The 26,491-nt window shown below is 41.3% G+C and overlaps 1 protein-coding gene across 1 annotated transcript in view; it reads right to left on the bottom strand.

Moving 5' to 3' along the window:
• The window catches only part of kcnh8 (potassium voltage-gated channel, subfamily H (eag-related), member 8), a 62,780-nt gene extending 36,633 nt beyond the window's left edge, over window positions 1–26,147 (bottom strand). The window contains 4 exon segments of the mRNA XM_022200611.2: window positions 906–1,033; window positions 4,911–5,042; window positions 9,713–9,946; window positions 25,724–26,147. Of these exon segments, the coding sequence (XP_022056303.2) occupies window positions 906–1,033; window positions 4,911–5,042; window positions 9,713–9,946; window positions 25,724–25,799 (570 nt within the window). The 5' untranslated portion in view covers window positions 25,800–26,147.
• Window positions 26,148–26,491: the final 344 nt, after the last annotated feature.

The raw sequence follows: 26,491 nt of genomic DNA, 5'->3' as shown, positions 1-26,491 counted from the left end.
ATTGGGCAGATTTTCCCTGTTTTGCTAAACTACAGGTAACTAGTAAAGTCACAGGAAAAATGTATGAATTTCATGTTTCATGTCTGACTACAAAAACATTAAAAATCTTTTTTTTTGGATATTTGAAAGAAAAAGACTTAAGGATTAAAAATGGTAAATCATTTCCTTAAAGGGGAACTTCGTTTGTTTTCAACCTGGGGTCTGTTTTCATATGTCATTTCATACATGTGAGTGATTGAGAAATTAATTTTCGACATAGCTCCAGTATTTAGCCAGGCAGGCAGCTTAGCAGCTCAGCTAGCAGCTCAGCTAGTGAAAAGTATGGGGCAACTTGCCCCCCCACTTCAAAGTCCGCCCTAACATGCTTTTTTTCCCCACACTGACCAGCTTGGATAGTCTCAACAAGTGTCCCACAACATACTAGAGATGAGAAGTGAACGAAAACCTCCACATTACCTGGCGATGGCTCTTTGTTGTGGTCTGTATCCAAATCTCAGGACGCTAGAAAGCAAATCTTGTTCCAAAATCACGTGAAAGCTCGCGCCAAAACCGGTGTTTTGGTGCGAGCTATTGCACGATTTCATTGTAATTGGGTTGGAGTTAACTGATGTTAAAACACATGTTGGAAAGTTCTGTTTAACTGCATTTTAGTAGGGCAGTATTATTAATATAGCAGTCAGTGGAACAAATAACAGATAGTTTTGTTCCTCGGCCATTTATGGGAGAATTGTGTTTATCAAATTTACCCCTCTCAGCTTTCTCAGTTTCCTGCCTTTGCTTTTGTCCCCTGTGCTTTAATAAAAACACTTCTCTTCTTATTTCCCATATTATACAGTTTGCCTCCACCCACTTTTGAATGGTCCTTCATGATGGTACATCCCATTGTGTGAAGGGTCTGATGGTACCTTGTTGAGTTTAATCTTGCTCTTCTCTCTGCTGTGGAGGTGACCAGAGATGTGGTAGAGAACGGTGCTGCTCCTCATCCGAGCCGAGCTGAATGGAGAGCCTGTTTTCACCCTGCCGCGCCGCCGCTCTGCAAACACACAGACAGCACACACACTATCACACTCCCATCTACAATACTTTACCCCCCAAGGTTAACTCCTGATGACTGAATCAGTCATTATGCTTGATGAAATACATAATATTCTGTCCTGAATAGGGAAACATGAATATGCAACAGCAAGAACGCTTCAATTCTGAGCAAACTGTGCAATTTGCTCAGAAATGCAAAGAGAGCGAGGTGTGGAAGGAAAAAAAAACTGTTTACTGTCATTTTGCTTTTGTGCATTCAAAGAAAATTTGCTACCTGCTTTGATTATTCAAAAATACATTTTGGTTGATAATGGCTTATTGTGTAAACGATTTCTATGGTGTAAACACCATTTCCAACAAAACAGGGCAATTTTAAGCTTTGACTAGTCGCCACTGGGGCAGGGAGGCAGTTAAGTAGTGGGGTATATTTTCTTTGCTAGATTGCCACTCGTGCTTTTGTGTGAGTGTTTCTTCCAAGTGTATTGCAGTGCCAGATAAAGCAGATATGGTGCAGGAGTGATGTGTTCGGACTGAGGAGTTGGGTAATAGGAGAGGGCACTTTACTGCTGCTGGGTTCTGAGTCCAGTTCTCCTTGCCGTGAGCCCACTGCAAGGCCAGATTTGCTCGAGGAGGGGGGATAACGACAATAACAAAGCCGGAGAAGAGACACGATAACTGATTCTGAACATCCTTTGGAGAAGTGAGTGTGTTCGGAGGTGTGTGTTGCGCGTACGGACCTCAGACGAGGCAATCAGACAGGGCCCATCCATAACACGGTGCAGCCTTGGGGGACGCGACACGGCAGGAGCACCGAGACAGAGACATGCTTATTTTTAGATCGAATGAATTTCCCCTCCACTTTTATAGTCGTTCTTGTGTAGGGGAGAGGGGAGAGTATAGGTAGGGAGTGTTGTGTATAAAGGTGGGGGGGGGGGGGGGGGGGGGGGTAGAGGCATGTAGGGCAGATTGGGGAGGCGGGAGGGGACAGATATTGTAAAAGGAGCAGAAACGGATGAGACGTGGAGGTGATGGAGAGGAAGCTAGAAATGACGAGACAAAGCAGGTGAAAAGAAAATGAAAGAACAGAAAAGAAGGAGAGGAGTTAGAGGTAGAGAGACCTCTTTTGTCCACCTTGTCGAGACAGACAGCTAAGTGGGTCATGCCCAAAGTATCTGTCTGCCCTTGAAAGGCTTCCCCGGCATGGATGGAAATGCCCCACTGATGTCATACTGTCTGTGCCACAGTGTTTCCTGGATCTTCACATTCCTATTTTAAGCACTAATAATTTCGTCTGTAATTATTGTTAAAGAGACTTTTCTGCTTACTTTGTAACTTAAAACAAGTTTACCTACACATTAAGTAACATTTCTTCGCTGCCGTAACCCTCGTGTCATCCTGCGGCGCAAAATTGACCAGTTTTAAGTTTGAAAATGTGGGAAAAAAATATATTTTCACAGTGAAAGTTTTGATGTCCACATTTTGAACATTTTTGGGAAATCTTGAACATTTTTTGGTGAAAAAAAAGAAATGTTAAAAATGTTACTTAAGAACATAAAAAAAAAAATCAACCAAAATCCAGCAAATTTCGCTGGATTTTGATTGATTTTTTTGTGAATGATCTTAAAGAAAATATTACAAGTTTTACTTACATATATATGTCAGGGTAGAGACTGCGATTTGGTAGAATTGGAGTCTCTACCAGTAGAGACTGCGATCGCAATCTCTACCAGGAGAAACTCCAATCCTACCAGTAGAGATTTGTCAGGGCTAAGGTTAGACTTTTAAGGTTAGGGTCAGGGGTCAGGGCAGGGGTCAGATTTAAAGTTCCATCTCCACTGGTAGGATTGGAGTGTCTACTGGTAGAGATTACAATCGTAAACTCTACTGGTAGAGACTCCAATCACAATCTCTACTGGTAGAAACTCCAATTCTACCAAATCGCAGTCTCTACCCTGACATATATATATATATATATATATATATATATATATATATATATATATATATATATATATATATATATATATGTAATCACTTTAGATAATTTTAGGATTATTTTTTTGAAGATTTTTACTCATTTTTTGAAAACATTTACAAGAATTTTCTTGCCAAATTTGGGGGATTTTTTTTTGAAAATAAAACTTTTAATGAATTATTTGAATTTTCTTCCTGAAGGTTTTGCAAATTTTCAGAAATTTGGGGAATTTTTTGACTGAATATTTGGATTTTTATCAGACAAGAAAACAGTATTTTTTGGTGCCTGTAAATGAGGACAACAGGAGGGTTAAACATGCACCTTCTATGTCTGCACTGAGAACAGAATTCAAATGTTTGTGAGACACACAGGGTTTTCATTTTAAACAAGCTTGTCAGACCCAAAGCCATTATAGTGAGGCGTTGGCTTCTGTCGGAGCCATGCACTATCAGCCTCTTTACTTTCTTATGAAAAGCGTGTCATTACGCGAGCGAAAATAACTTTTCTTTTTGCTTCTCGCTCTCCATTATTTACTGTAATGAGACTAATTAGGCAAATCCAGGGGAGGCAGGCCTGAGATGAGAAAAGTCAGTTTGCTGACTTCACACACACACCCGACATGCTCACACACTGCCCTTCTGTCTGGCTTTGTACGCTGCTTTTGACTTGAGCTTAGGTGTTGCCCTTTGAGGATATTGAAACAAAGTTTGAGGGCAAACTTTGCTTCCTTCAGTTGCTCATTGTATTTACAATAATGACGATAATTAGAATACCGGAAGCATGGAGTGAAGTATTTGTATCCCGCCATCCACCCCAACCAGCTGCATATGACTTGTGTGCATATTAAATCATTACACTTCCTGAACAGGGAACATTGCCACCAAACATAACCCAGGTGACGATCCCTTAAAACACACTTGATGAAATAAATGAGTAGTGTATGAACCTAACTTGGAGGAGACTGGGCTACTTTGAAATGAAACACAAGCCTAATGCATTGAGGTGTCAAAATAATCGAACCCTTCCACTCCTGGAGGTCCATGTACCGTGACCAGGCTATTATAAGAATGCAGCCGGCGCCGTTTTTCGAAGGTTGCCAAGCGTGGCATTTTCACTTGAGCAGGCTGTCTGGTCCTGCTACGACTAAATGGATGTAGCATTTGTTGTGCTTCAAGGCTCTTATTCAGTCTCTGATTTACAGTTTTGATTAAGTAGAAATGTCAAATATTGCTGGAGTTTTTCAGATCTAACCCTGGCCTGCTGATGAGAACAAGGAGGTTTATTGTGTTCCAAAATATATAAACAGTGTTTGTCATCCTTAGATTCCAAAGTTTTTTACCTTTGGTTTTATAGTTTTGTAGCTGGTACTGGCCGGTAAAGTTGTTTTGCTGTTTTGAGCCACGAGCTCTCTCTGTGTAGTTTCTTAGTCATCCATGTAATTGTAAGAGTTTCAGCAGAAAGCAACTAGACATCTCTAAGGCTCTTGAAGATGTTTCATCTCTCATCTAAGAGGCTCCTTCAGTTCTTTCAGTTCTCTCAGAAGTGGAGAAGCCTCTTGTATGGGAAGTGAAATGTCTTCAAGAAACTAAATGACAAGTCCAGTAGATTTCTACTGAACCATCTAGGACGGGCTTAAGGCTTTAGCGGAAGAATCTGGTGATGGTATAGTGATTCAGGAAGAACATTTTCTCATCTTTAACACAGATTTTGCGTTAGGTGTTGGCTTTCTCTAGAAAAGCAAACAAATGTTAGCAATTTGGTCTGATGGATAAACTGCTGCTTAGTTGACCAAAATCAGGATGCTAAATAAAAAGTGAGTATTTCAGGGGTTTGTGGATATTGTCATCCCCTATAAGGAAACCATTTCTATTCATTCAACAACTTTAACATGCACACTGACCTTCTCTTTTGTCTTCTTGGATGGCTTTGGCTTTAGTGTCAGTGATGTCCTTAAATGAAGCCAGAAAAAGCACCACGTCGCCTTTCTCATTCTTAATTGGCACAATGTCCAGCAGGCACCAGAACAGCACCGCTGAAAGAGAAAAACACTCCGATTAACACCTTTAAACAACGTCTCTGATTTGACTCTGAATGGGTTTACAATGTGTGTGTGTGTGTGTGTGTGTGTAGACCAGTTTGTGTGCGTCACAGAGCAACAGTTTCACAGATTCCCAGACTTATTAGTGAGCCTATCCACAGTTGGAAGTCCCTCGAGAGAAGCAGTGCCTTTAAATAGACCAAGCCACAGTTCCCCAGGCACAGCAAGAGATGAACCCATCTCTGAGGTCCCATCTCCTACTAAATAGATTGCTTTTCAAAGGAACTGCAGGTCAGCGTCTGGAAGCATGTGTGTTTCTGCAGCAGCATTGTGGTGCCTGTGCTGATTTTTGTGAAATGCTTGATTTATCAAAGAAATGTCATTTGGACACAGACACTATGTTAAGAAAATGCAAGTAGTGTATATTATCCTGTACATGGGTGTTATTCACACCCATGTACAGGATAATATATATTGTTTTACATACACAGAGCATTAACGAGTTTTAGTGTCTTTCAGGTCACTGTGGTTTTGCAGCTCAATACTTTACTTCACCCTCTGAACCCCAAGGAGTTTCTGGGTGTTTCTTTGTTCCTGTCCTTCTTACTCACAAAGGGCTCAATTTTCACTGTGGTCTGAAATCCTGTGCCTCAGTGGAAACAACACAACCACAGCTAGAAGTACAGCAAACACAAAAATATCTCTTCTACCCTGGAACAAAGTTAAAATGCCACAAATCCTAAACAAGTAAATACAAAGTTGGATTTCTTTGACTATTGATTTTATAAAATTTGCAAAAACCTTGAATCAGCTTGTCCAAATCTTTTCCAAATGCCAGTATGTGTTACAAACACTGGAAAACCGGTTGTTTTATATACTACAGATGTTTCAGTATATATTTTTAAAAGTGTTTCTATACTTATTTCTTATGTGTCTGGCAAACAAAGAAGGTAGTTTTACCCAATTCAGCGAAAAAGTCCTTGAAATTTTCTCACGCGATTCTTGGTTGCTGCCGAGTCATTAATGTTGTCTCAGTTGTTAAGAGGAATACTGAATTGTATGAATTTTACAGAATCAGGATATTTTAAACTATGTATGTGTATATATATATATATATATATATATATTTTATTTTTTTTTTTAATGAAAAATGTAGAAAACTGTGAAATACCATGATTTTAAGCCTTGATTTGGTTAATTCTCCTGACAACTACATGTCAAAAATATGCTCAAGAACTGTTTCAAAGTTGGAAATCCAATGATTATGTCTGCTTTTATTGGTTCTGTCTCTGATAAATGGCGTACTTTTGGCAATTTAAAAGAGGACATGCTTTTTGGGGTGCAGAGCGATAATGTTTGAAATCACTCCTACAGCTCTCATCCTCCCTGTTTTCAGTAACAACAGGAAGCTGTTTCCATCAAAAGGATAACCCCACTATGAAATGCCTGCCCGGCACCAAACAGACGACAATTAGCAACTTGCCAGAGAACACACTGGAACATTTAGTCGCCAAGAGACAGATACTATGTACTAGAATTTGGTTGAGCTGGATCATATCTCAAAGGAGTCAGTATTGGATTTGCGTGGCCAGAAAACTAATGTTGGTCCACGTCTCCTGGATCTGAACACAGGCAACTGTTTCTCATGAATTTGCCATATCAGCTCAAAATCCATTCAATAAACCCCTAAAAATCCATCTCTGTCTGTCAAAATTGCATATTTAGAAGTTCTTTCAATTAAATCAATCCCTTTCAGCCTTAAAATGGCATAGATGCAACTCTACACTGTTGCTTTCTATAAAATGTGCAGATCTACAAGTCCTAACTTATCTGTCCAGCACAAGCTGCAGCTCCAGCACAACCACAATTCTACTCAGCACAATAAAATTATTCCATGTCACACAACAGAAAGTTGTAATATTGGAATAATAAAGCCATAAAAGTTAGAGTCGGACACCAATCCTCAAGAAGATTAATGATTGTTGTTAGGGAATTCTGCCATGTAGAGAGATGAACTCTGGAGACTCAGATGACTTATGTTAGAATAAGGTTTGCTGATATCAGGAGAAGTGATACGAGCAACACAGTGATGTGACTGGCAGCATCAATTCTGAGGATTCTCTTCGACCTTCGGTATATAAGGAGCTGAGAGGAGGCCATGTTCAGATTACGGATGAATACGGAGCCTACTTGTCTTCTCAAGAACATCACACTAAACAGTATCTAATCTCAACCAAGTCATGCTTTTTCTATCTCATGTATCTTTGCAGCATCTGCCTTTCTCAGGTTCATATTAGGGACATGGAGGGCCTGAATGTGCTTCCAGCCTCAGTTTGGGAGAAGCCATTTCGAACAGGAATCAATATGAGGTGATCTATAGGTTCTACAACTTGATTTAAGATGACTGTACTTGACAGATGCAACCTGCATGTTCTGGGATGTCTTCATCTAACAGCTACGAGGAAATATCTCAATAAGGGGAAAGAGTCAATTTTCCTTCACAATTGTTTATTCTCCAATGTTGTACTTGAAAGGGAGAATTTGTGTGAAAATGCCACTTCTTGACTATTTGGTCACAATGAAAGTCATCTAAGTAGAAATTTGGCTCCACTTTTCATTCTATTCCATGCTGATCAGGAGGGATTTCCCACGGAGTTTCCTCCCGTCACTCCCACCCACTAAATCCTCCTCGCATGGTGATGTCTCAATCACAGTATTTGTGTCTCCGCATGTGTGTCTATGTGTGTGTGTGAGAATATCTGCATGCCTGGGAGACAAGGCAGCACTATCAAGCGCACAGCGCCAGAAAGAGCATTCCTGATTGCGAACACGCAGCGCTCTCTTCTCTCAGGCAGACAGACGGAGGACAAACTGAGTCTCAATCAGCTACGTTTACTTTCAGGACTCTGCTGTGACAGACGAAAAGAGAGGGATGAAGCAACAAAAAAAGAAAAAAAAAGGTTGAGGCAGGGAAGGAAGAGGCAAGACAAACACAGGAGACAAACTAGCACCTAGAGAACAATGTGGAGACTGTAAAAGAGGTGGAAAAAAATGCCACGAGAGGCACAAAAGGTACCAAACAGGAAGTGAGAGAGAACAGAAGGGATGATGGTGGAGCGCAATATAAGGCAACAAAGCAAGAGACAGAGTGGTGCAGACAGTCACATCTGTGATGGTATTAGCAAAGCTGTGTGTATGCAAACTGCACTGAGCTGCCTGGTAAATTTGCTTTATAATTCAGGCAAAGAAAATATCTTTTAAAAAAAAAGCAGCAGCACATCTAAGTCATGCACATGCCATCAAAGCTGTATTAGTCACTTTCAGCATCACAAACAATCTCTGCAGCCGCAGTCAAAGCAACATCATCATAAGGTGCATTTAATAGCTGCTCTGGAGTTTTTCATCAAATCACACGATCACTAATCTGCCTCCAGACCTCTCAAACGTCTGGCAGCATCTCAGATTTGTGGCTGCACAATTTCAAACAGGTCTGCTGTTGTGCTCTCTCTCTCTTACAGAAACGATTCGCCAACATTTGTAAGTGAGGCAAGTTACAGGAACAGCGGCACTTAATCAACATGTTCATTTGATCAATGAGAAAAACATTAGTTGCTCCTATAGCAACCGCTGCCACTTCTCAGTGCCAAGTGAAAAAGATGCGGTTGGGACAGATTCATTACTCACCGCCGACAAAACAAAACAAAATAACCCCGTTTTACAACAGGAAATTGGCTGACAGGAACACATTGTCAGGCTGAGTGAATGAAGCGGAAATAAAAGGTGATTCAGACAAGGAGCTGTGCTGTACACGTCCAGATTTCCATTTTTCCCCAAGACTATAAAGATATATTGTATGTCAGACAGCTCAAGAATGAACTACAATAGAGAGCTCCAGAACAGCAACTAAATGGAAATTGTGGAGGGAAATTAGAAAGCATGCAGAACTGACATAACAAGTGACTCTCCTCCTGGATTGTACAGTGAAATTCAAACACAAATGTTGCCTGGCCTGATTAAAATACCTTTTTTTTTGCTACATCCACGCTAGTGAATCGACTGCAACACACACAAGAAGCATCCAAGTCTCTGATAAATATGCAGGGGCACATGGCAACATCTCATATCACAGCGAGCGCACATCCACGGAGGCCGAGATGCGCTCATTATTTTCAACTCCATTTTGTTCGTCGGCCAGCTGGCTAATCAGCGTGGCACACACCAAACCGTACCACACCACAGCTACATACTGGGCTCAGTGTAATTGAAGGAGACAGGTTTAAAGAGTCGGCCATTAAAGCTTAATGCATTACATAATAACTGGGGGACACTTCTGACTGATGGCTTTGTTTAATCACCTTTTAATGAGAATGGGTCAATAAAAGAAGTTATACGTCCAGTCCTGCAGCCCTTAGTCCGTCGATCCATCGGCTCATCTACGCCAATTTAAATGGAGCTTCTTCAGAAATAGCCACGGAGAGATCTGCCCTCCATTTATGGTAATATGAAAGGCAATGCCTCACATGGTAATCGCTCTGTCTGTGCGCTCCCTAATGGCTTTCTCTGCTTGTCTACTGGCCTTCGTTCTAATACTTAATTGGTAAATTGTGGAGGAAGGCGCAGAGTCAGGATGGCACCTCGGACACAACGAGCTTTGGACTCCTTACCTGTCTTTTTGTAGAACATGATCTCATCTTTAAACTCTTTGCGCTCCTCCAAGGCGTCGTCGATGCTGAGGATGATGCTTTCGCTGGTCTCGGGCCCGTATAGGAACTTACAGGCACAGCTCTTCTGCATGACCTCGGCCCGAGAGAAGCCCGTGAGCTCGCAGAAGCCATCGGAGCAGTAGACGATGGGAAAGCCCTTCGACACCTGAGCGTTGGCCAGGATGAAGTTGCTGTCTGCGGGAGAAGGAGGGAAAAAAGGAGACAGGATGAAAGGACAGACAGAGCTGAGCTGGTGACGTCATTGTGAAGATTATGTGGAGTTATGATAGAATTTCGCTCGTCATGGGTGTCGTTTTGATGCTTCTGTTTAAAGGAAAGGTGTCTGGACAGTTTAGCCTAGCTTATATCTATTCCCAGGTGCTTTAAAAAGAAAGGAAATACACTGTTACAGGTCCCCGAAGACGGTTTAGGATATCTGCACTCTGAATGCAGGCACATAAAAATAAAATCCAGTGTGTTTAGTTGGCTCTAGGCAAGGAGACCAAAATCATTATTTTACTCCTTCAAGACTCCCTCGAGGTTTCAGCACCAACCCCTTAGCAACCACAGAGTTATTCTGATGTCTGGCAAAACAAAGCGTGGAAATTGTTACTTAGCATCCCCAAGAAAAGAAGTTTTTAACTTTCTATCTTTTTGCAGATAGTGTATATTGGATATTTGAGAGGTTTTTCACTGCAAACAGTGTCCTTCTATGGTGGGAAACAAGGCTAAATGAGATTAAGGGGAAAAGTGCAAAGCAGTGATAATTTTCATTCACAAGCGAGCACTCTTACTATGAGACAACTTTCATATCAACACCCTCTTAAAATAATCAATAAGCCATTTTTTCAAAAAACACAAACCACATCACACTGAACCTTGACCCAGGCCATTATACTACAGGGGTAGAATTGCATGATTGCAACTGAAGATGTAGACGATTTTACCATCATGAGGAGATGATTTAGACAAAAAAAAAAAAAATCACTTGTCAGAAAATGACATTTTAGGAAGGTGATGATACTAAAAGACTGTCATTTCATCCAGTTTTTGGTGTTGTGACAGTGGAGAGAGGCCAGAAATGTGGGGAAAGACAGCGAGTGAATGACATGCAGTAAAGCTCCAGGCTGGCCGGGAATTGAACCGGTGTCAACTTTTATTTCCTGTCTTACAAGTGTTCCATGTGGCCACCGCATGCAGCACGGTCAACATCAAAGCGATAAGAGAATTCCTCCCAGACGCGTATCAGCATATCACGATCCACCGAGTTGATCGCTGCCGTTATTCGATGTCATTCGATGTCATTCGATGTCATTCGATGACCTTAAACATCAAATAAAAGTTGATTGTGAGTAGAGTACTTGCGACTTCGCTGGAGTTTTCTATTGCCTCTCCTTATTAAAATATTGCGTAATGAAATTGGTTCATTCTGTTTGAATAACCCTGTATGATAATCTGTAATAAAATTATGTTAACCGGTGAACAAAGTTAAGAGTTTTAATGAGCAGACACTTCATAATTGGTAACATAAACAAGTTTTTAAGCATCGAAATCCTGAACTGAAGGTGAAGTAAAATGAAGTAATATATGCCAATTTAATTAATTTACTACAACTTCATTTTTGCTTAAAAGCAAATAACACAGAATTCTTCGTGTAAACGGAAGACAATATTAAATTGGCATAACTACTACTAACTATTCCTATTTCAACACAATGTTTGTGACTTAAAAGGTTTGTCTATATATATATATATATATACATACACACACACACACGTTTGTACTTCTATCTTAGTGAGGACATCCATAGGCGTAATGCATTTCCTAGAGCCTTACCCTAACCTTAACCATCACAACTGATTGCCTAACCCTAATCCTTACCCTAACCAAACCTCAATTCATACCTGTTCTCTAAAAACAAGTCTTCACCCTCAAACATGGCTGTTTCAAATTGAGGACCGGCCAAAATGTCCTCACTTTGTAAAAATGTCCTCACTTTGATAGTTAAATGCAGAAAATGGTACTCACCATGTAGCAAGTACAAGAACACACACACACACACACACACACACACACACACACACACACACACACACACACACACACACACACACACACACACACACACACACACACACACACACACACACACACACACACACACACACACACTTCAGTTGCCATCTTTCAACAATGCATTTAATTGAGTGGTGGAATTAGGTCCAATGCACTACATTTTAGAGTGTATTTGAGATTTCTTAGCAAATTCATCCTTAAATAAAGTTGACTTAAGTAAAATAAAATTAAAAATTCCACTATTTGGTTGCCTATTTGCAGCAATAGTGACTTTTTCATCACCATGGATGGATTTACATCAGGACAACAGTCCCTGAAAGTACTTTAGCGTAGCCGGAAATGAGATCACCAACACTGGCTGTCAGACCCCTGTTGTAACCTCCCAGCTACCAGTATTAACCACTGAAACTTCACAAAGCAGAAATAGAAGCAAATTCAACTGGTCAAGTGGTGCCTCTCCAGCTGGTTCAATAAATCTCTCTCAGTCGCCACTGGGGCCAAAATGTGACTTTTAACACAGAGATACAAAGGCTGATGGGATCTTCAGCTCGGGTGGATGAATACCTGTGTGGGCTGCGAAATGAAGGTCATTTACCTCAATAAGTGACTGATTTATCTGCACACAGAAGGGCAACAGAATCCTACTCATTCCCCAGTGTCAAGAAACCAACCCTGAATTCATAACACTTTGAGTGAGCGCTACGTTGAAAAACGGGTTGTGTGTTCGGGGGTTGATTTTGGTAAAGAAGAGAGCGAGAGAACGAGCGGGAGTGGAGGATAAATGGGGAAGCGCTGGAGTAGTGACAGAGAAAGCAAGAATCTCATAAGTGCTGAAGTCTATCACAATTAATTAGCCTATTTGTGTCACGCTCTACATACAGAGTTGAAGAGGAACAGCTGTTTATACCTGAATCCATCCATTATGGCACACAAACACACACCCATCCGAGCAAACAAACACCCACATCGCCAGTGTGTGCAGACTGATGCTGAACCGTGCTGATAGACAGCCAATGTTTACAGTACAATGCCCATTGTAAAAGACAGTGGACAGCAATTTGACAGATTCTATAATGTGCGTGTGGGGATGTAGGGTTTGTGTATTTGCTGTAATTCGATATCCAGTCAAACCAGCCAACACAAGCCTACAAACTGCACAAATAATGCAGATACACATACACATATACGCTTAAATTTTTTCGAGATATCTCCATAATTACGGTAAATAAATGAGCAGCACACACATTCATATCCACAAACACACAAAGTGACACGAGCCTGTTTATAACTGCTTGAGACGTCCCGCAAAGCAACTTGTTTCAATTACATTTCATTACAAAAATCAATTTTCTGCATCAATAATTCCTTTTTCCGCCAACCTGCATGTTTAATTGTTTTATGTTGCACGTCAGGCTTTGTTGAAGGAAACCACCTCAGATTTGAACTGGGAATACAACGCCAGAGAGCAAAAGTCTTGTATGCGTCTCTCAAGAGGAATGAGCAACATGTTCCCTTTTATGATCCCATTCAGAAGCGAACGACTGCATCTGCACGCCTGCCGCACTCGCTAAAAATTATGATTCCTGTCACTTTATTCTACACTCTGAGATTACGTAATAGCGAACAAAGGATAGCTCTGGTTTAATAAAGCTTCTTTTTATCATTATAGACATCATTTCTATTACCGACACGGAGCAAAATAAGATGTGGAGTAACAGCAGCAGTAGTAATGGGGGCAACAAACCACTTTAGACATAATATTGATGTGCCTTGTCACATCCCTTCCAAATAAGTTTAGCTAACTAGAATTTAGGCCTTTCTATAATCTTTACTTTTGTTGCCAAAACCAAAAATAACAATGCATTAGTCCATCTCATCAGCCACATCATTAAAACCCACTTACAAGTGGAGTGAATGACAAGGATCATCTCGTTACAATGCAATGTTCTGCCGGGAAATGTTGGGTCCTGGCATTAATGTTGCTGTTAATTTGACATGTGCCACTCACCGATTCATTGTTCCAGACCAACCAAACACACACACAGTTACTTATTTTTGCCCTTTTTGGCCATTTCAGCAACTGTGACAGAGGAAAAAAATGAGAGCGGTCCAACAGAAAGGTTCGAAACAAGCCTTGTGAACAGTCACGCTATCCAACTCTTTATTTGGAGACAAAATTGAAAGTGAGCGTGCCTGAAATGCAAATCTTTCACTGCACACGAAAACTATGTGCAACCTGTGATGAATGTTTCCAATACAGCAAACCTCCATCTTTTACAGCAAATAAGTTTGGCTTCCCTGAAGGCTTGTTTAAAACCGATAAGCTCGCCATTGTTGCATCTGACTTCTTCACATTGTCACTGGGATTTCTAGATCTCTGGTTAGTGCAATGCCAGTTTTACACATACAGGTGGAAATAAAACATCCACACTTTATGGAATCGCAGCTAGGATCAATGAATAAATCGCAGTGACAGTGATGCCCATTTGGGAAAGAGAAAGATGCGTGAGAACGTGTCATGTCAGCAGTAATGCTCAAACAGATGGTCAGAGAGGGTCTCAGGGTTGGGATCAGCTGTCAGACGTGAGGCCCTCGAGGCTCGGGGAAAGAGAGAGAGAGACCGACAGGACCGGTGGAGTCTCAGAGACCCGAAGCAAAGGCCTGCAGCCTATCTGTTGGCAGCTCCCAGAGCAGACAGAAAACTAATGTTTACAGAGAAATACACACTATAGTGTGTTTGACAGCAGATTACTTTGGTTGCATAGAATTGACAGATATGCTGCATATAGTCTGAGTGTACAGTATGCGTGTAGTATATGGTACTGAGGGGAGACATGAGGATGTTAGGGAACATATAATGTGCTTTATGATGTAGACAGGACCTTTAATGTGTGCACAATGATCACAGGAAAATCAAGCACAAGACAGTCTTCACTTGAAAGATCCTTGTTATATCACAGAATAAACTACACTGAAAAAAAATTGGGAAAATGTTGCAGTTAAGGTACCAGACAAAAAAGTGGCAGAATATTCTAACATTCAAAAACTGTAATTACTGCAAAAATAAAAGCACATATAAATATTATTATTTTTAGTTAATTTAAATACAGTAAAACAAATTCTGCAGTCAGACATTATAAAAGAACACACTACTACATTACTAGATGCAAAAATACAAATTTTGGGGGAGGACATTCTGAATTCTATTTGTAATTTAGTAGCACAGGAAAAATCTGTAAAATAACAGTTAAAATGTTTCATCACCTTTTCAATCCCTAATATACAGACTGTTTCTATCAAATAATAGCAATTATCTGCAAAATTGTGTTTATTTTCACCTTGATTTAAATTTAAAAAATGTGCAATTTTACAGTGAAATATACAATCAAACTTTTTTGAGGGCAGTTTGGGGATTTTTGTAAGCGTTACCATGTCAATAAATTCTTCTGTTCCATGATTTTACTAGTCACTGTCTGCATTTAAAAAAAAAGAAGGAAAATCTTTAATAAAATATCAGGAAATTGTTGGAAAAATTACAATTAAAACTGAAAATATGTTTTTGTTTTTTTTACACTGTACAACCAAGGAAACAGACTAATGAAGTATATAAAGACATCACCATATCGCAAATGAAGACCAACTGTTTTCTTTATTTATTTAATTTTGCTCATTTGGCACATGAGGATGGTCCAGTGTTTTAAAACCAATATGTGAAAAACCAAAACCATTTGGAATGAAAATCCACACCTATCGGCTCAACATTAAAACGACTGAGAGGCTCCTCTTGTTACAATTCAATGTTTGGCTGGAAAACCTTGGGCACATCCCCTCATGGCAACAACACTCCAAACAATCCCAAACATCGACTCGGCCGCCAAAACTCCCACACCTCGATCTGATTCAGCATTCAGAGGATGCGTCAGGACAAGCCGGATCCACGGAGGACCCACACCAAAAGGACCCAATGTTACAGTGCCAGACACCACAGACACCCAAAGAGCTACTGTGGCCATGCCTGGACTGGTCAGAGAGTGCATTTTAAATGGATGAATAGATGAATAAATAAACAGAAAACAAGAAAAATGATTTTGTCACTGATTTTCGTGTTGTTTCAAATCAGTGCTGGCTAACTCAGAAACAGATAAAGTTGCAAATCAGGATTTTAACACATGCATTTAGTCATAAATATTTATTTTAAATAGAGAATTTTCTAACTTTTAAGAGGTCTGATTGTTTCTGTATCATTTTTTAACATTCTCAGCAAAAAAAAAAAAAAAACACAACTGTCGTATTTTTTCATCTACAACTGCAATAGGTTGACATCTGTTTGTGGTTGACAGAACCATTATCCTATCTTTTGTCCTTTGTCTGAAATTTCCTCATTTATCTTTTCTATACCTTTCCTTCTCCCCCTCCCGAACACTGTCCTACTTTCCCCTTCTCCTTCCCTCCCTCCTTCGCTTTTGCACCAGCATCATGTCACACCTTGTCTCCCTCCTCATCTCTAAATTTTCCAACCTTTGCTCCGTCTGCTCCCTCCCTCCCCTTCTCAATCACTCCAACCGTCCTTCACCCCATCCCCTGCCTATCAACCTTGCTTTCCCCCCAGCTGTTCTTCACGTCCCTCCTACCGTTATTGGATCTTGCCGCCTAATTACTCTTCATCTCCCCTCTGCCCCTGGAATTCCACCAGACCTCCCTCTTTTTCCCAGATCCATTTATTTCCTCCACTCTCCACACACATTCACCTTCTTCTTCACTGACTGCCTCAACAAAAGCATCATCTGTCTACTTTTATCTTTCCGCTGCACCCTGAACCTCTACTAAAGCAAAATTCTGAATCATCTTTTCCTTCCGACTCCCTTTTAGATTTCATATCACTGTCTTCCCTCTCTTCTCTTTCTTATGCTCCTTTAATTTAAAACTATGCATCTCCTCTCTTCTATCTCACCCTCTTCATTACCACCCCTTTCTCCGTGTCTTCTCCTTCATTCTGATTTTCTTTTGGCTAATTGCTCTGATGCAGAAGCCCATAGATCATCTCACCTCTTGCTCACACTGCTGCATGACAGCTGCTGGAGAAACCCCACAGGTACACAGGGAATAGAGGAAGGAGGAACGACAGAGACAAAGGAAAGGGGGCAGCGAGAGGAGAGAGGAGTGCAAGATGAAGGAAGAGAAAAATGGTTACAAAGTCTTCCTAAGTGATTAAAGACAACTGGAGGACCTTGGTGGTGCACAAATGATGTGGAAAACACATGCAAGCTATTAATCAAAGACACTTTTGAGTGTAATTACAGAAAGAAAATACCAGTATATAAACAGCTGTTTCATTTCGCAAAGTGCTTTGTTTGGTGGCTTGGAGATTTATTTCCTTAAAATCTTTCAAATAATTTAGTTGTTTAGTGAAATGCTTGGATAAAATTTTGCATTTTCTTGACAAGCCACCCTTGTTATTGCACAAAAATGACTTTTCTAATCGAGTAGTTGTTAGCCAAGTTAGCAGGGCTGCATTAAGGATGGAAATTTTGGCTGAATTTTTGCCCACAATAAATGTGTGTATAAATACATTTTTATTAAACACACAAAGAAAAGCCTCACAGAGCAGCTAAAATACCTCATGGAGACTTTTAGTGTTAGAAATGTAACTATTTTCTAAGCTTACTCAAGTAGTATAGCATTTACATTACATCAAATCAATCAAACTTCATTCATACAGGACTTTTTATACCAATGAAAAGCAACACAGATGAAAGGCATAAATGTAATAAAATGATACAAACAACTCCACCCATGTTGTAAATAAATTATTCAGACACAGGGATTGAAGAACTGAGGAAACACTATCCTAGAATGAGGAAACGAAAAAATATGATAAAATTGACGAAATAAATACATTTAATTCAATTTAAAAGTAAAAAAAAATACAATACCTATTACTCAGATATAGATGGAAGAGAAGGGCAAGATAAAAATCAAAATTCACAAACAGAAAAAAAAGCTAACACTACACTAAAGAGACTAAAATGTGTAAATAATAAATAGAGAAATAAAGAGATAAAATGATTTCTAAGTATTAAATATATAAAATCCAGCAAATCAATGAAAAGCCAGACTAAAAACGTAGGTCTTGAGTTTGCCTTTCATGGTATAGTAATATATGATGTCTTTACAGTCGGGTTGTCGGGTCAGAAAACATCATGTCAGTCGTTTTCGTCGACAATAAGAAACTGCATGTTTTGCTATTTCAGTCCTGAGTTCATATTTAAGCCCGTTTCCACAGCAGGTCAGCGCTACAATAACTAGGAGTGTCAGAGGTGTATTCGCTCAGCGGCGCTCTCTTAAGCAGATACAGTGCAGGAGAGGCGAGTGTGTGCTTTTGTGGCGTCTTGTTCACACACTGCTTTGTCCCAGATTTGTGGGTTTTAAACACACTCACAAAATGCTCCGTGTGAACATTCACCAGCTCATCGGCAAGCCCTCGCGCCGCCACATAAAGCAGCCCCAGGAGCTATTTAAGGCACAACGGTTCTTATGATGGCTGACCAAGCATGAGGAAGCAATGGAGACATAAAGAGAGAGAGAGGGGGAGTAAGAGAGGGAGGTGGGGAAGCAGAAACCAGCAGAACTACACAGCAGCCAGAGAAAGAGATGGATGACAAAGCAGCAGAGAGTGAAAGCTGAAAGGAGAGGACGTGGATAGGTAAGGGGGGGAACAGAAGGGGGAGGCTGAGAAATACACTGAGGCAGACAGATGAGGATGGGAAAAGGGGCATGGGGTGAGGGGGTGACGTGAAAAGTAAGTGAGATGGAGCTGTGAGAGGTGGAATGATGAAAGATGGAGGGTAGTCAAAATTGGCTGGGAAAGAGGGGAGATGGATGGAGAGACCTCCTCACCTTTTTTTGCCTAAATTCATGTAGCCTTCGAAGAAAACCGCTACACAGCCCTTACATAAGCACAAAAAAAGTCACAGTTGCCACAGTAACCACTGACACACACCATGGCAACCAAGGTTACAACTGTACAGTTTGCTTTTTGGATACAGACTTGAGTCAGCATATGGGATTATGAGATTAATGTCACACGCTAAAGTCGTGATCAACTAATTCTAGTCGGTGTATCAATTATTCTTTAAAACATGCACACATATGCAAGCACACACCCATTCAAACGTAATCCTCTCACACCATGTAGCTGAAAGGAGAGAATCATTACAGCCTTAATCACTTCTGTGGCTCTTTATCAAACAATCCCTCCAGGCTCTCACTGAATGAAACATCACACTAGTCATTACAACATTCTCAGGCTCGTGCTTTTGTTCCTCTGTCTCTCTGGGTCAATATCTCTTTCACCCTTCCTCTTAAAACTCATGTCATAAAGCTCCTCTCCCTTCATCGCAAAGCAATTAACAGAGTCTAAAAATGGTCATCGTGCCCCAGACTTCCGCCGGTGGAACCCCCGTTTGTCGATCCTTTCGGACAGCCCATTAGAGACGGTGATTAGGAGTCTGGCTAATTAGGCGGTTTAACAAGGCAGAACATCCGCGGTGGCGTGGAGGCTCTCCTAGAGAGGTCCCACAAGTTTGGAGAGACAGATGAGAGCCTCGCCCTTCTCCCCCCACACTCACACTTTTAGTCCACAGCAATAATCAAGTCCAGTGAACTTACAGTGAGGACAGAAATCGCCCGCAGAGTTCGTGGTGATGAAGGTTGCTGTGGTCTCTGAACTGAAAACTTCATCAAAGCCTTGTTGAAGCTGGGTTGCTATTAGTTCAATGCAGTAGTGTACATTTTCCACAGATGATGCCAGTGACTTTTAATCAATGTTGGTTTTACAATGAGGGGTTGGGTAGATGCTGCGAGGGGTCTTGTTACTTTTACCACGACATGCAGCTGATGAAGCCCCCTGGCCCCAGCCCCAGCAGCATTAACAACCCCTCCTCTAGTCTGGGTCCTTTATTAAGTATGCTGGCACCACGCTTGCAAGTGAACCGACCATATGACTCCAGTCCAAGCTGCTGTTCATTTGTTACTGGCGACTTTTAGAATTTATTTGAAGATCTTGCTGCTTGCTTGAAAAGTCTCAACGGTCTGCTGACTCCCTAAGAACTTTATCACTGTCTGAGATCCTCCTGCAGCATCTTACTAGTGGTTTTTAAAGTCTTGACGTGCCACTAAATGTGATCAAGCCCTTACCTGTTGGGCCCCTCAGCTGTGAAACCTCCTGCCTGGAGATCTCAAGCATGCAGACTTTGTATCATTTAAATCTCTTCTTTAGACACTTTGCTATTAAAGATTCAAGAGGTTTACTGTCATATACACAGAAAACCAGGTACACTGCACAATGAAAGTCTTACTTTGCTGATCATCCTTAACCAAACAGACACAATCTAAGAAAAACTATAGCAATTCTGAACAAATAAGCATATGTGAACCAACTGCGGCAGTGGTTGTGAAGAGCACTGTGCATTATTGTCAACCTTGGTTTAAATAAAGTGATAGAGGCAGTGATAAGGTGATTACAGCAGTAATTAGTGCTTATTGCATTGCAGTAATTCATTATGTCTAGTGATGATATGGCTCCTATTTACTTGTAATATTTGTTTTATAGTAAAAGACTTGTTTTAAATATGCTTTGTAAAGGAAGTTATCATTGCTATGTTGCATGTTTTTGAATATTACAAGCTCAACATGCTGGCTTGAGGCTCATAATTGTTCTTCCTACAGTGGAAAAGCAGGCAGACTGCACTCTACCTGCCCAGAAACTAATGGAAAATAAAGTTAATGTCAAGCTAGCTGTGGGAACAGGTGACTGTCTGTTAAAACCACATCAACTTAATGTGTTGCTCTTACAGCTTACGGCACAAAGGGCAACAAACATACATCAGCGTCAAATATACACCGAACCTCCAGGGCTGCATCAGCCACTATACAGCACTGCACCACTATTTGTGTTTATTTATTTTTTTACCCTGAAATGAAACAGTCTCAATATTAAGTGGGCTTTGGAGAAAATTGGAACAGTAGTGCCAATCCAGTGGCAGTAAGTGAGGGCCCCTCTGCACCCTGCAGCACTGCAGTCGATGATGATTGATTACTCCCTCACAGTCTCATAACTGCACTCATTATTTCTTTCAGAGTCGTTCACGCACTGAAGACAACGCAAGACCTGTTTTTTCACAAGTTAGCATAATTATATTGGAAAATATCACTCTTCTAGGCAGTTGTTAAGGGAGAATAAAGTGTTTTTGTGGTTTTTGGTGCTCTATGACGTGTAATCCTGGTTAATTCCTGAACACAGCGCCAAGTAGCTTCCCTTTAAAAAGCCTTGCTGAAACATATGTGCATCAGTATGTGGTCTGTGGGCTTTCATACTCAGTAATTAGCTCCCTCGGTCTTCTCGCAGGTCATAGGGCTGCTGGTGAGCCACGGGAACACTGACAATATACACTCTGTCTTGTCTGAGACAGCAGGATATGATGGTGACGACTTCCTCTGTTGTGTGCGATGGGCTTTTAAACATTCACCTGGCAGCAAGTGGTAATCAATGCGGGTGCCCACAGTGGCTTTTTACTCACATAATTAGATGTGCTGCACTTAAAGAAAGTTAATCAGTGGAGAGGAAACTTCAGTTTTACTATTCTTATGTTCAAAGACAGCTGAGCACACAAACACACACACAGAAAGTTCAGTGACACAAACAGGGAAAGTGTGGAAAAAGCTCTCCTCCTTCCTCTCTCTTTAGTTTCTTTATCTTCTTTACTCTCTCTCCTGCTTTCATTCACATACACACTTAAACATTACGACTGCCGTCCTGTTCCGGCTCAACACACAGCTGTTCCAAGGCTCAATGATTGTGACAGTAATTACCTGCCTAGTGGAGGTGGAACTAGTGTGCTGAGAGCTAGAAAATGGCAATCTGGGAGGATGGTGGTGGACGGGGCGCAGGCAGCACACTGGGAGCCCTCTGCTGCAGCACCAAGCCGTAAGCTTAATTTGGCAGGAGGACAGTCCAGTACCATCTCCTTCTCCCTCAATGAAGGCCGTCACTGGTTGACAGAGAGTCAAGTCAGCAAGTATTCTGTGCTGCTGATGAGTTTAGTTTAGAGGTAGTCTGATAACTAGATAAATCTACGCTTCAGTCACACGATCATTTATGCATTCTACTGTGAGTGCCAGAAGCTAAATCTTTTTAAAAAACACACTTAATTTTATTTTGAAGTAAGTTTTAGAACATAAAATACCAGAAATGTGCTTTCTATCATATAAAGTGGAATATTTGAGCTTTGGATGTTGTCTGGACAGAACTCAATTAGAATAAGTCAATTTGAGCTTTAGAAAATTAAAAACTGACAATTTATGGATCAACAATTAACAAAAAAATTAAAAAATTGTTACTTGCAACCCTAAAGAGCCAACAGAATTTACTACATCATGGCCCAAGTGACAATATGCGAATGTGACGAGCAGCACCACTAGTGAAGGAGTGAGTTAGTGAGATTAGTCACCTGGATGCTGTTCAGTTGTAGTGATGACAGAATTTGGTAGTTTGATAACTGGATAAATTTACGGATGCACTTCAGTCACTTGGTCATTTATGTGGTCGACTACTAGCCTAGCCGCGCTAGACAACCCACGGCAACGAATTTAATTCTCTGCCAGGGTGGGTCTAGTTACCCTCCATAAGGCTCGAGGCTGGATTCTCCTAAAACTGGCCGGACCAATCACCATGAAGTGTAGAGTCAGAAGGCGGGTGTAACTAAGTGACGACAGAGGCGCGACGATTCTGACAGAAACAACCGGAAACAACTAACCTAGCCGCGCTAGACAACACACGGCAACGAATTTAATTCTCTGCCAGGGTCGACAACAAAAACGACAACAGTTGTTGAGCTCCATTAGCACCGACTCTGAATAATCTTTCTGTTAACATGTCTGTAATATACTTGAGCTTCACCCATTGACTGTATAAATAAGGCTTCTCCGAACTCCCGCATCCTCTGATTTCCGGCGCTCTAGGAGCCTATTCGTTGCACTGATTGGTTGTATACCTACCCAATTGCTGCAGAGTGATTTGATAGACAACCTTTTAGCCCGCCTCCCTCCCTGTCGAGCGTGCCTAGACCCTTGTGCCTTCAGAAACATGGGTCTAGCTGGCTAGGCTAGTCGACTACAGGTGCCAGATACTAATTCTTAAGAAAATACATACTTTTCATTTCAATTTAAGTCATTTTTCAAAATGTGTCTTTTATCACATACAATCAAAAATCTTTTAGTTTTGATTCTAGAGTAAGTCAACTTGAGCTTTGAAAATTCAGCCAAAAATGACAGAAATTGTTACTTACAGCCCAAAGCTTTAGATACTCTTTAACTTACTGCGTGATGGCCTGAGTGGCAATATGTGATTTTGATGAGCAGCTACACCACAACATGCAGCATGAGTGATGGACAGGTGGTGAGATTAGTCACCTGGATGCAGCTCAGTTGTAGTGATGACAGAAGGTGTCACAGCATTCTCACACAGTCATCGCAGTGCACAGCCACAGGGAGATTCTGTTATTTTAGTTGTACTGTGGACAAACAGGTACAATACCGAGCCCAACACCAGCAATCTGAGGTGTTTGTGTCTGTCAACAAATCAGTCGACAAAGCACATGGTGAAACACACACTCTGTTACTTTGTAATGTCACCGAGTGATAGATGAGATGAGTTTGTTCAAAGTAAATGGCAGCCTAATGTGAGCTGCGGGACGCTGGAGAAATCATTTGAAAAAAATTGTAACTTCTCCCTCATTCTCACGGGAATTTGGAGAAATTGCAAAGCTGCTACTTCCTCCAAATGTAGAAAAATGATTTAAAGCCTTAAATATTCTACATCTACCCTCATCGGAGCTATTTAAATGCGGGCATTTTGTGTCTTCTCAAAGCTGTTAACAGGATTGATCCTGAATGTTTCCTGTTAATGACTGTCTCTGAAGACTCTGCTTGTAAAAGGGGCAGCTCAATTTATTCCAAAAGAAAAAAAAAACCTCAGTCTCAACATAGAAGAGAATATCACCCTTTGTGAGCATGGAAACCCTAAATCCATTGAAAGGGTCGCCAGCAAATATAAAAACCCTTTCTGCGAGTACAGATCACATTAAATACTTGGCTACTTTTACATTCATCCATTTGTAAGTGCTCGCAGCTCCGACCTGTCCGCCTTGGGCTCTGGATGACGTCAGAGGGGATCACATAGCAGTGAACCTCGCTCTTCCTCCTATATTTGCTCTTGGCCAGGCCATCAGACCCAATTTGTCCTGTCAGGCTCTGCTGCCTCTAGTCTGCCCCATCGTGCAGTTCAAATCCAACGTTAATTTCCTATACCTCGCCGGCTCAAGGACAGCAGTTCATTCTCTGGGGCTTGACAACCCACTTGTGCTAGGTACAGCACCACTCCAATTCCCCTGTGTTAGGACGGAGCTCCTGCCCAGGCAGCTGAATGTTTGTTGCCACTCGACATATAGGCTGCTCCTACCCGGCAGATATTGGGACTGAATCAGGATGGATGTCTCCAGTTATTACTATGTCTCGAGCACAGTGGAGGAAAGGCAGAATGTTCAGAAAAATAAAGGAGTAAGGTGGTGAGCTTGAGTTGAAATCAGCCACTAGATGCAGGATGCTTTATCATCATTAGGGTCTATAATGGATTTTCAGATTAGATGGAAAGCACTGGAACAGATGGAAGTGCGTTGCAGTGACAATTTTGGTACAGTTTCAGGCTCTAAGAATGTGTGTTTTGACCAAATTACCAATAAATAAGAGTAGTCTCTGTGCAATACACTTCTCAGATGCACTGACTCTGGAATAAACAGCAAAATCACAACACTTAAACCACAATTTCTAAACCAAGCACATCTTTGCAAAAACGCCTGCCCAGGGGCCTGCACAGCTCCCCTAACAAACAAACAACACCATTTCCTTCCATGCAACTCTCGAAAAACCTGAAGATAAACTGATTCCAAGAAAAAAAAAGAAGAAAGAAGAAGCTCAGATGGACTAAACCTCAGCTGCACAGCAAGACTGATTCCCAAGAGATGATTAAGGCAGTATCTTAGTTTGAAACATGATGAAAGAAAGCAGACCACTAGGATTAGAGGCAAGAGTTCAGACAAAAGTTGTCGCTGAAAAATGCCTCTGTGTGTGTCTGCGTGTGTGTTTCAGTCAGAGGAAGGTCTTTCTGTAATGCTGCCGTCGACCAATTAACTTTGATAAATGTGACTGCCGGTTTCGGCGGGAGGAAAGGCTGCAGGATTCCTAATCATCATCATAATAAAAAAAAACAGAGATAACATAGGTTAGCAACGCTGCAAAGTGACTGTGTAAAATTAAAAAAAAAAAAAAAAAAAAGCCAGACTGATTGAAATGCGCTCACAAGTCTAAATCTATGTTGAATATGTGACACAACTTGTGAACAAGTTGTCCAAACGCGCGCTGAGGAGCTGGAAGCTGGGAGTGTGAGCGCAGTTAACCCGTTGGTCGCTGTCCGTGGTGCTGAAAGCGCAGCACCTCGGACAGCGACAACCTCACCAATCACTGTGGGAGCTCTGCTGCCTTTGTTTGCTGCCTTCTCTTGAAGCTAGAAACAATTTGTGTTGCATTAAAGTTCACTAAAATGGGAGAAAGCAGCAGGCCTGAGATACCTGACGCCCTGATGTCATCTTTAACTGAAAAGCCATTTGCACCGAGAGCAAAAAAATGAAATTGCAAGTGTGGAAACATAATGAAAGGCGCGGACAACTCCCTATTCTTTGTTTGATTTAGCATTCTTACAAACTAAGCAATTCAAATCAGCCAAGCAAGAAAAACTTACTACTAAAAAACTGCACGAGAAGGATTAATCAAAAGAAAACTTACGAGTGCCATCAAACCGTGTGGCTATAGTGTCCAGAAACGTGTTCTGCGGCGCTAATAATCCCTTCATCACAGGCATTTTCCCTGCTTAGTGTCGAAGTCCCCATCAAAGTTACTGGAGAGAAGGTGCAAGTCGTCCAAACGCGGGAGGCGCTCCCATTTAAGGCGCCGAGGCTGGAAATGAAGCAGCAGCTATCCAGTCAACTCAGCACAATGCCAGTCCTGGCTGGTGGAGGGTGCACGTGATGCGCGCACCCGTGCGTCTGTTTGCATGCGTAAACGGCGGGAGGAGACGGCGCCCACAGGTGCAGATCAGGTAATAGCCGGGGACGAACCGTGAGAGAGGGAGGCTCCCTGTCAGCGGTGCCATTATTGTGCCGCTTGGATTCAATGATCGTCTCTCCGCGGCGCGCAATGCTGGAAGACACCAATCACTCTCAACAGCAACTGTGACTAAAAGCGCAAACGGGGGAGTTTGTCAGGGTGGAGGCCCACAGAAATGACGGAAGAAAAACGGAACTTATATTTGCATTGTTAAAAAATATTTGCTTGCTTGGTTTGTTTTTCTCTGCAGCTTCTTTAAGGAAACAGAAAAAAAACATATGCTATCCAGACATCCTGCAAAGGTGCCGGAGACTAACCAATAATGTATGAACTTGCACAATCGTGAATAAAAAGATGGAAAAATGAAGAAAAAAGCACAACACATTGCAGAGTAATTGATTCTAGAGTTACACAACTCATACAGCTGCACTGTTGCGTCGGTCCACA

The sequence above is a fragment of the Acanthochromis polyacanthus genome, chromosome 11 (assembly GCF_021347895.1).
Source record: "Acanthochromis polyacanthus isolate Apoly-LR-REF ecotype Palm Island chromosome 11, KAUST_Apoly_ChrSc, whole genome shotgun sequence".
Classification (NCBI taxonomy): domain Eukaryota; kingdom Metazoa; phylum Chordata; class Actinopteri; family Pomacentridae; genus Acanthochromis; species Acanthochromis polyacanthus.
The sequence above is the reverse complement of the archived record's forward strand: the minus strand, read 5'-3'. Positions and strand labels throughout refer to the sequence as shown.